Source organism: Tupaia chinensis, unplaced genomic scaffold, assembly GCF_000334495.1.
Source record: "Tupaia chinensis unplaced genomic scaffold, TupChi_1.0 Scaffold000511_1, whole genome shotgun sequence".
In the NCBI taxonomy this organism is placed as follows: domain Eukaryota; kingdom Metazoa; phylum Chordata; class Mammalia; order Scandentia; family Tupaiidae; genus Tupaia; species Tupaia belangeri.
Genome location: NW_006160024.1, coordinates 3,677,461 through 3,688,885, shown reverse-complemented (window position 1 = coordinate 3,688,885; position 11,425 = coordinate 3,677,461). Strand labels below are relative to the sequence as shown.

The window sequence follows — 11,425 nt, the reverse complement described above, 5'->3', positions numbered from 1 at the left end:
GCCCGGTGTGAGTTTTAAGCCATTGGGTCCAGGACGCGAACTGCGGTCGACTACGTGGGAGTCCAGCGACATAGCCATTACGCTAACTGCTGGTCCCGAGAAAAGAGTCTTTTTATCAAGTGGTGCTGAAAGAACTGATATCCATCTGCAGAAAAATGAAACTGGACTCATGTCTCTCACCATTTACTAGAATTAATTCAAAACAGATCAAGAATTTAAATATAAAGCCTCTGATTGCAAAACTAGTAATAGAAATTTGAAGACATTGGAATAGGCAAGGTTACCTAATAAGACCCCTAAAGCACAGGCAATGGTCTCTAAAATAGACAAGTGGGATTACAGGCTAAAAAAACTGACTTGCATGGCATTCCCTTTTGAAAAAGCAATGTAATACACTGTAAAGTTATATGTAACCCAATGTAATATAAAGAAGATTATGATGATAATAAAAAAAAAGAAAAAAAATTAAAACAAACAAACAAACTTCCTCATAGCAAAGGAAACTATGATATACCTAGGGTGAAAAAACCCACTGTCAGTAGGGAAAAACATATTTGCAAATTCCTCTTCAGAAGAGGGTTCACCATTTATTGAAAGTTGCGGCAGGGGCCAGTACATGGTGTGTTTGAGGTGCTGGACTTCCACATGGCCAACTACAGTTCAAGTCCTGGACCTGGCGGCTTGAAACAAGTGTGTGTATGTGCAAGATCGAAATCCTGAGAGGAGAATAGAGAAGAAGGGATTGCAGTGTGGTCATCCTCCATGAGGGGTGATTTCTCCCTTTCTCTCTGTAGCTCTCTCTGTGTTGCTGGCAAGAATACACACCAATAGCATATATATATATATGTGTGTGTGTGTGTGTGTGTGTGTATGTATATATATACACACACACATACATATATATAATAGATATTATGTCAAGGTATCTACCTATATAATATATATGAATAAATAAAGGTGTGTGTGTGTGTGTGTGTGTGTGTGTATGTATGTGTGTGTGTGTGTATATATATATTTAAATAAAGTGTTTTATATATATAAAACTTACAGGAAAATGCATGGACAAAGAACAGGAGCAGAGGACAAAGAACAGGAGCAGAGAGTCACTTGCTGAGGTTCTATAGGCAGCTGAGGTATTGGTACCTCCCTCTTATACCCAGGCTTCAAAAGCAAGTGTAAGAGCCCCATACAGATCTGAGTACCACCTGCTGAGGCAGCCTATATCTTCAAAGACAAGCACTCTCCCTGCTGGGAGAAAGGAAAGGAGGGGGTTGTGGAGGGGGATGTCTTGTTTCTACTGCAGGACCAGATTCTTTGAATAACATACCCCAGAACTTGAAATGCTGTGGTTTAGACTCTAATTCCCTGTACTAAAGCAATTCCTGCTTGCAAGTTTCGAGAGACTTCTTTGCTGTCTGGAAACCAACTGGTGCCATAACCTAGACTGTTGAAGAGGTTTACAAACTTTAATATGTCAAGACAGGTTTATCATGTCTGTGCTGGTGGTGGGGACTGAGGGGGAGAAGAAGAGAGAATTAGAGTGCAAAAAAGCCTCTCTACTGAAACAGCAAAGCCTGATTGCATCTGTGAAACACCCTCAGCAAGTGGAGTCCTCAGGAGAGCAGCTAGGGCAAGCCAGCTCACTCATCTTCACCCTTGGTGGTTTATGGTCAGGTTTGTAACACTGGGGGAGGTTTACTGGGACCTTGTTGACAGTAATACATTCTATAATCTTCGGGATTCATGCTGCTTATGGGGAGTGAATAATCTATACAATATCCATGGTCACTGAACCTTGAGAAGATGCCAACTAGCAAATGGATGTACTATTGATCAGGAACTTTGGAGCTTTTCCTGGTTTCTGCTGATACCTGGATAGCCAAATGTTAACAGTTTGCCTACCCGGGAAGGTGATGGTGACTCTGTCTCCTACAGATGCAGGCAGGGAGGATCTGGATGTTATACCTGGCACCCGAGAGTGAAAGCAGAAAAGCAAATATCCACACAGTTAATTGTGTTATGAGAGGACTTCTCTGAAGGGCCAGCAGCACTGACTGCACTGTCCTGAGTGAATGCTGGGGTTATACTTCCTTACCTGGGAGCCAGAACAGCAAGAACCTCAGGAACTGAGTGGGGGCCCTCATGTCCATGCTATGTCCTGATGGGGACTGACCCTGCATAGCCTGTGACCAACCTGCTAATAAATCTGAGGGCTGTGCTCTGGAAACATGCAAATGAGAAGGGATGAGGTGGATCTGTGTGCAGCTGCAGAGTTGTGTCATCTCAGGGACTCAGCCCAGGTTCAAGGTCCTTAGGAGTTCTAGGTCAGCCCAGGGCACCACAAATTTTCCTGCAATCCTAGGCATGGGGTTTGGGGGGCTGGTGCTGAGAAGAATTTTAGAAAAGATATTGTTAAAACAATTATCTAATGCAAAATGGACCCAATGATTAGATTAAGCAATTTACTTCATTGTTACATTAGGATTCTATACAAGAACATCCTTCTTTGTTGGGAATGGGTACTAAAGTCTTAGAGAATGAGGCTCTCTGATCTTCATAATACTCTCAAATGTTTCTGGTGGAGTGACTACTTGGTACTGTATTACAATATTTTTGTAAGTGTAAAATTGTTTCATTTTTTTAGATCAAAAAGAGCATATATTGAGAAAACAGTACATATATTCAAAATTATAATTTTTTTTTAAATTTGAGAGAGCCTTTGCCTCCATATCTCCATACTTTTGGGGTTTGGGGCACACAGGTGCATGTCTGGCCTGACAAACTATTTTTAATGGTCCTCACCTCGTGCTTATAAAGTATAAGGTCAAGCGTCTTACTGCAGATACACAAATATAATAACAAGTTTCCTCAATGAGTGTGGCATTCACAGATCCATTCAAAGCTATTGGTAATTTTTTAAAGGTAGATTTTTGCTATAGTATTTGTGAGCTCGCTAGAGAGACAGAAAAAGACAAAAACAAGGGAAGTGAAAAATCATCCTGGGGGCTGGCCACATTGCAAATCCTTCTCCATTCTCCACCTGGGATTTTAAGCATCATGCATGCACACCCCGTGTGATTTTCATGCTGCCAGGTTGGCCATGTGGGAGTCCAGCACTTAACCACTACTTTACCTGCTCATCCTGCTATTGGTTGTTTTAATGACCACATATTAAATGGGGTGGTTCATATCTCTATGTCTACCTGAAAATATCCAGGTGTGTGGCCACAGGTTCAGAGACCGAGGCATGAGGGGTTGGAAAGCTGGGGAAAGGGGATCCTGGCATGACATGCTTCTCTCTCACTCTCTCATGAGCTCACACATGCTATCATTATCAGAAAACAAAATAGGCTACACTGCATCTTCATGGAGACTTTGCATTTTAGCAGAAACAAACTGAGAATGAAGTTAGTCCTCCTTCCTCCCTAGAGAGTCAAAACAGCAGTGGAGGAGTAACTGAGCTGGCCCTGTGTCCACAGAGCATCTCCTGAGACTGATCCTGCTCAGAGGGACAGGACGGCATATCAGACACCATGGGCCACCACACCAGGTACCGGAGGCTTGATCACTTAAACAGTAGCAATTATTTTTTTTGGAGAGGTTTTGGCTATAGGGTGGTTGCGCTCTCCAGAAAGACAGAGAGAGACAGAGAGACAGAAAGCAAGAAATCACTCCTCAGGGGGGATGGCCATGCCGCAATCCCTTTTCCTCCCATTCTCCTCTTGGGATCTTGGGCATGCACTCACACACGTCCGGCGTGAGTTTAAGCCACCAGGTCCGGGACTCGAACTGCGGTAGATTACATGGGAGTCCAGCGACATAGCCATTACGCCAACTGCTGGTCCCAATTTCCTAGTATTTCTAAGGCCTACCCTGTCTCTTGTTTATTGAGGGGTTGGAGTGCCATCTAACAGTCTTTTGTGACAGAGCATCTCTTGATGCTGGGTCCTAATGAGCATTGACCTTGAATATTTTCATGACCTTGAATCAGTTTCATGAAACTGATTCTATATATGCATTCTCTGGCCAGGTTTTGTTGGGAATAAAACAGACAGCCAGAAATTAGGAAAGATACAAGTCATAAGACAGTTTAGGGCCATGTTCAGTGATCCATGAGAGATGGATCCACAAAGCTGTGGGTTATGGAGAAAAAAGTTTCTGGAGAAAGCTGAAGATGTCAGAGGCGTCCTGGTTTAGTGCTCTCAGTCCAGCCTCACTCCTCCCATCCCAGAAACCCCTCCAAAATAGCTCTGAGAACCAGCACAACTGCACCATGTGGGAAGCATCTGGGACATGCCAGGTTTCTTGACCAACACCTGGTGAAATTTGTGCTGTGAGTTTAACAATCTGAAGGCTCAAATTCATCCTGTGAACCAACACTGACTCGTTAAATTTCCTGCAATGATCATGTCTGGATTTGTGTTGCCCAGTGTGGTAACTGTTAGCCAGGATGGCTGTTGAGAACTCCAAATGCAGTGGTGCCAGTGCAGAGCTTAATTATAATGTAAATGTGGACAGTCAGGTATGTACCTTATAAGGCAACTCAGTTTTAGACAGTCACATCAGCAATATCACCAGGACTAGCAGGCTGCTAATTGTTAAGCAGAGTCTGTCCATCCTGTAGTAGTAATGGCAGTGGCATCATCAGCCTCCAGGCCTCGAATGGTGACAATGAAATTGCTGTCAGAACTACTGACACACAGTCACACGGCACCTCTGGCTGTAAGTGGGGAACCTAAAACATTAGGTGCCCAGGTTGTCTGCCTTTCTGCTGGACCCAGTCCAGAGAGATATTTTAGTCATTGTCCTTGACACTCACATTGGCCCTACTGGTGAGGAGCTTTTCTGAGCACAAGAGATGTAATTCAGCTTCTCTTATTACAAAGGTGAATTAATATGATTGTCTCTAGAGTTGAATGAAAACAAATGACAGTTTTCTGAACTAGATGGACATTTCCTTTAGCTTGGCATCACATTCTACACCCTCACACACTGAAATCTGTGCTGGATCACAGCTTAGGGCAGAGTAAGTATTAGAAGCTCTCAGCTGTGCTGGGTTGAATAGGACTGGGCGATATGACCTCCATTCTCTTTGCAACTTTCAGAAACTTCACATCACCTTTGATGATTTCAGACATAACCACCTTCTCCATTCACTACTTTCTCATGAAAATTGTTTGGCATACCATTGGCAAGACTGATGAAGAAGAAAGAAAGAAACCAGATAAAGCATATACGAGACAAAACAGGCAACATTACAACAAACATAATAGAAATACAAAATATTATTAGAGGGTACTATGAATGACTATATGCTAACAAACAAGAGAACTTGGAGGAGATGGACAAATTCCTGAATGCATTTAATCTACCAAGGTTAAATCAGGAGGACATAGAAAATCTGAATAATTGACCCATAACAAGCCAGGATACTGAATCAGTAATAAATAACCTTCTGACAAAGAAAAGCCCAGGTCCAGGTGGCTTTGCTTCTGAATTCTACAAAACTTTTAAGGAAGAGTTAATCCCTATAATACTCAACTTATTTCTAAAGATTCAAAAGGAAGGAAACCTAAATTCATTTTATAAAGCCTCTATCATACTCATTCTCTAAACAGATAAAGGCATGATAAAAAAGGAAAACTACAGACCAATAGCACTGATGAATATAGATGCAAAAATTCTCAACAAGATACTCACAAATCGTATCCAACAACATGTAACAAAGATTATTCATTACGACAAGGTAGGCTTTATTCCAAGGATGCAAGAGTGGTTCAACATACACAAGACCGTAAGTATAATACACCATATTAACAGAAAGAAAGATAAAACCCATATGATCATTTCAACTAATGCAGAGAAAGCATTTGATAAAATACAACATCCTTTCATGATTAAGAACTTCAGTACAATTGGTATAGAAGAGTCATTTCTCAACATAATAAAAATTATTTATGAAACACCTATAGCTAACATTATACTGAATGGGGAAAAACTACAAACTTTTCTACTAAAAATTGGTATTAGGTAAGGCTACCCAGTTTCTCCACTGTTTTTTAGTATAGTGCTAGAAGTCTTAGCTAACGCCATCAGAAAAGAGAACAATATAAAAGACATTTGAATAGGCAAAGAAGAATTGAAAATATCTTTCTTTGCAGATGACATGATGGTATACTTAGAAGACCCAAAGGTTTCTATAAAAAAACTTCTCAAAGTAATAAGTGAATACAGTAAAGTGGCAGGATACAAAATCAACATCCAAAAATCTATAGGATTTCTATATATGAACAGCAAGTTGGACGAAGTAGAGCTGAAGAAAAGAATTTCTTTCATCATAGCCACAAAATGTATAAGATACCTAGGGATAAACCTAACTAAGGAAGTCAAAGACCCTTACAAAGAAAACCATGAAAAATCTTAAAAAGATATTGAAAGTGACATTAAAAAGTGGAAGGACATCCAGGTTCCTGGATTGGAAGAGTTAACATAATCAAAATAGCAATTCTAACCAAATTAATCTACATATTTAATGCAATTCCAATCAAAATACCAGAGATATTCTTCAAAGATCTAAAAAAGACAATCACAGAATTTGTCTGGAATCATAAACGACCTCATATTTAAAAATCCTGTGTATAAAGAGTGGAGTGGGCAGCATATCATCCCTGACCCAAAAATATACTATAAAGATGTGATAATCAAAACAGTATGTATTGGCTCAAAAACACAGAGGTGGACCAACGGAATAGAATAGAGACCCCAGAAATAAACTCCAAAACTTACAGCCAACTGATTTTTGACAAAGGATACCAGTCAATCCATTGAGGAAAGAAAACCTCTTTAGTAAATGATGTTGGAAAAACTGGGTATACACCTGCAGAAAGATGAAACTGAATCTCCATATGTCACCATTAACAAAAGCCAACTCAAAATGGATCAATGTGAACCTAAGACCTCAAACTATAAAACTACTGGTGGAAAATACTGGGGAAACTCTGGGAAACATTGGAGTAGGCAAAGACTTCTTAAATAAGACTCCCCAAAGCACAGACAATAATCCCTAAAATACACAAGTGGGACTATATCAGACTAAGAAGTTTCTGCACAGCAAAGGACACAGTAACAAGTGTGAATTGACAGAATGGGAGAGCATTTTTGTAAAATATGCCTTAGACAAGGGACTGATAACCAGAATACACAGGGAACTCAAGCACCTTCCATGAAGAAAATGATTCACCCAATTAAAAGATGGGAAAACAAGTTGAACAAAAATCTCTCTAAGGAAGACACACAAACAACCAAAAAGCATATGAGGAAATTCTCAATATCCCTTATCATCAGGGAGATGCAGATTAAAATCACAATGAGATACCACCTAATCCCTGCCAGAATGGCAAAGATTAAAAATATAAATAGTGGTAAGTATTGATGGGGATGTGGTAAAAGGGGAACTCTCTTACACTGTTGGTGGGAATGTAAACTGGTTCAGCCACTGTGGACATCAATATGGATCTATGAAATCCTCCCCAGCCATAAAAAAAAAAAACATGAAAACCATGGCATTTGATAGAAAGTGGTTGGATATGGAGGATCTATTGCTAAGTGAAGCAAAATATATATGAAAGAAAGATATTGTATGTATCCACTTCATATATACCGACTTTCAGCAATTTATGGTAGAGATCGATATACTGGATGGCATAAAAGCAACGAAAATAGTGATGATAAAGACAGTGTGGGAATGGGGCAGGAGAAGAGAAGAGTATGGAGAAGGATTGCAGATATGGAGGATCTATTGCTAAGTGAAGCAAAATATATATGAAAGAAAGATATTGTATGTATCCACTTCATATATACCGACTTTCAGCAATTTATGGTAGAGATCGATATACTGGATGGCATAAAAGCAACGAAAATAGTGATGATAAAGACAGTGTGGGAATGGGGCAGGAGAAGAGAAGAGTATGGAGAAGGATTGCAAGAGAACCAATAGAGAGGCATGACATTAGTGGGACACAGAAATGGTTTTTTATGTGTTGATAACATGTATAGTATTCTCAAGTGCACTGGTCTGAGAAGTATTTCATGTTGGATAAAGTCTTTTTACAAGCAAAATGATAAATAGTGATTGAATGTTTAAAAAATTGTAATAATAATAATAATCTAAAAAAATAATGAAAAGTTATTTGATGATGATGATGGAGATTTTAATGTCTTTGTATTGACAGATATGCATGGTATCCCTTCTGGAAAAACAAATGTAATACACTGTAAACTTACACATGATTCAATGTAATATAAACAATATTATGATTATAATAAATAAAATGTTAAAAAATTTATCATGTTGTAACCTTCCAGTGGGATATGGGATGAATTCTGAGCTATAGGTTTTCTTTTTTATAATTTTTATATTTTAATTTTTTTTATTAACAGAGGACATGTGCTCTCACCAGAAAGAGACAGAGAGAGAAAGAGAGAGAGAGAGAGGGAGATGGAGAATGGATCCCCTCCAATAAAATCCTGTCACACTGCACTCCATTATCCTCCTTTCAAAGATTGTGAGGGACATGTCCCCAATCATCAAATTTGTTTTTCAAGATGCAGGGTCCAGAAATTGAATTGATGTTGGCCATGTGGAATAATGCTCCCTTAACCCTCAGGTCATTGTGCTAGCCATGTGGTTTTTATTTTAACACAATTTTTCAAATATCAAACACTCTCTTTTATATCAGCCATAGGTAGTTACACAAATCAAAGAATTTTAGCATTAGAATCTTGAATATGATACAAATTTATGATAGTCTATTTAAATTCTCAACAGCCAAGATTTTTCCTAAGATAGTTCCTCCTAAAAATGGCTTGTATATAGAATGCTATCTCTCTGATACTTAGAGTGGGCAGAGAGATAGTAAAAAGGAAAAATAGGAAGTTGAGAAAGGGGAAAAATAGCATTTTCTGATTATTAGTCAATATCCTATCAGGATAAAAAAATTAATAAACCTCAAGATATGTTCAACATGTTCATTTCTGTCATTTATGCAGGTTAATCTGAATTGATAAATGTAAGGAAGGAGGAAAGATTAGAATGAGTTTTATTTGGTTCCATTATGAACCATCACGTGATCATGTCCCCTCACCTTGATGGGACCACCCTGTCCTCGAGCTCCAGATTCCAGACTGCGGTTGTTGCAGCTGATAGGGCCACAGATGGCTGGAGCCTGAGCTGTGGGTAGGGCACTTGTGGCACAGACAGCAGCCACCTAGTGCCCTGAGCTCTCCAGCGCCCTCCTCTTACACTGGCTCAGAAGCTGCTGTGCTGCTCCTCAGACAGACAGCACATGAGGGCAGCTGGGCCACTCCAAGCAGGGAGGTTTGTGTTCAGGGCTGTATCACTGTGGGAGGAGCGTGTGTAACTTGCATGCAGTAATAAATTCCAGCATCCTCAGGCTTCACCCTGCTGATTTTGAGTGTGAAATCTGTCCCTGACCCACTGCCACTGAACCTGTCTGGGACCCCAGAGTCCCTGTTAGACACCCCATATATCAGGCGCCGTGGAGCCTGGCCTGGCTTCTGCTGCAACCATTCCAAATAGGTGTTTCCATTACTGTGTAGGAGGCTCTGACTAGACTTGCAGGAGATGGAGACCGTCTCTCCAGAGTTGATGGGCAGAGAGAGTGGAGTCTGGGTCATCAGAACATCCCCACTGGATCCTGAAATAATGAGAGAGAAATGCAAGATTATATACAAGCATCATTCACATTTTAAAAATTTCAGGCTCTATAATCTTGACATTTTGATTGATACACCAAAATATAATTTTTCTGAAAAGGATCCAAGATCTGCAAGCCCACAGGGGACCTCTATAAACCTCCCATACCAAACCCAGTTTCTGTGTGACTATCCTCAGCATGCTAAGGGTCCTTGTTCCTTCCAGAACCTTCCTCACTGTCACAGATCTAAACTTTATATGTCCCATCCTGAAGGACCCTCCCACCCTTCCTCCTCTTTCAGTCCTCTGTGCCCTCACCTGGTACCCAGAGCATTAGCAGCCCCAGGAGCTGAGCAGGGAACCCCATGCTGAGAGCTGAACTGGGGAGTCCTGAGCAGTCCAGAGATCAGAGCTGACTTTTATCTTAGATTTGCAAGGGAAGGTGCTCCCTAAGGGACAGTATGCAAATCCCCTGGTGGGTGCAGCAGGGTGGAAAGAGAGAACAAGAGAGTGGGGCCCTCTTACTATATATATGGATTAAAAAATAAAACTCTTGACCTATTTCATACTGGGCAAATTAGAAATAAATGCTAGACCATAGTCCATGTGTGAGAAATAAAAAAATAAAATGGTACTCTAGGACAGAAGCATACAAGAAAATCTTTAGGCCCCAAAGGTGGCAAGATTTATTGAACATAAGACATATATAATCACACACACACACACACTCACACACACACACAAACACAAGAGAAAAAAGTGATAAGTCAGACTAAACTATGATCAATAACTTCAAAACCATATGTGTGTGTGAAAGAAAAATAAATACATGAAAATTTACTCAATATCGGTTCTTATGAGGGAAGTGTAAGCTTTAAAGATGGTATCACTTTAGATTTATAAAGTAGTTATAAAAAACAGTTTGAGAGTTCTAAGACAAGATTGACAGAAAATGGAAGTTTTCTTACATGGTTGTCTGAGTGTGAATATGTGGGCATTGTGGCAAATTAGGAGTGGTGTTAACTTCAGCAAAATTTACACCAGCCTTATGACAGGGCATGTCTATTCCTAGAAATATACCCAAAAGGGTAAAATATACCCAAGAGAAATGACATCTAAAAGGATATTCCTAAAATTTTGACAATCTCAATATGCGAACAAGTCATTAATTGAAGAACAGTTGGTGCTATATTCATAGAAAAGATCATTTTTCCACAGTAAAAAAAGAAACACATGATTGCCACAGAAATGATGTAAGTTTAGTTCAAAAAACAAATTGAACAAATGAAGCAATACACAAAAAAGTAGAAACTATCGGGGGGGCTGGCAGGTGGTGTGGTGGTTAAGGGCTCTGGACTCTTCCATGGTCGACCATGGTTCAGGTCCTGGACCTGGCAGCTTGCTGTCTTGCTTTCCCTTTCTCCCTCTCTCGTTCTATCCCTCTCTGGTTAAAGTAAAAATAAAGAAATGAAAGAAAGAAAGAAGGAAGGAAGGAAGGAAGGAAGGAAGGAAGGAAGGAAGGAAGGAAAAAAGAAAGAAAGAAGGAAAGAAAGAAGGGAAGAAAGAAAGAAAGAAAAAGGAAGTTGAATAAAATAGTTCCCTGAAAAAAAAAATAAAAAAGAAAGAAAGAAACTGTATCAAGGCCAGCAGATGGCACAGCGGTTATGTCTCTCACATTGTCAATGATGGTTTTATTCCAGTGGCTCGAAA

At 39.9% G+C, this 11,425-nt stretch overlaps 1 gene segment (V, D, J or C); it reads right to left on the bottom strand.

Moving 5' to 3' along the window:
* Positions 1–9,384: 9,384 nt before the first annotated feature.
* Positions 9,385–10,112, bottom strand: LOC102498388 (immunoglobulin kappa variable 2-30-like). The segment is given in 2 exon segments: positions 9,385–9,716; positions 10,034–10,112. Coding segments are annotated over 2 exon segments (381 nt in total).
* Positions 10,113–11,425: the final 1,313 nt, after the last annotated feature.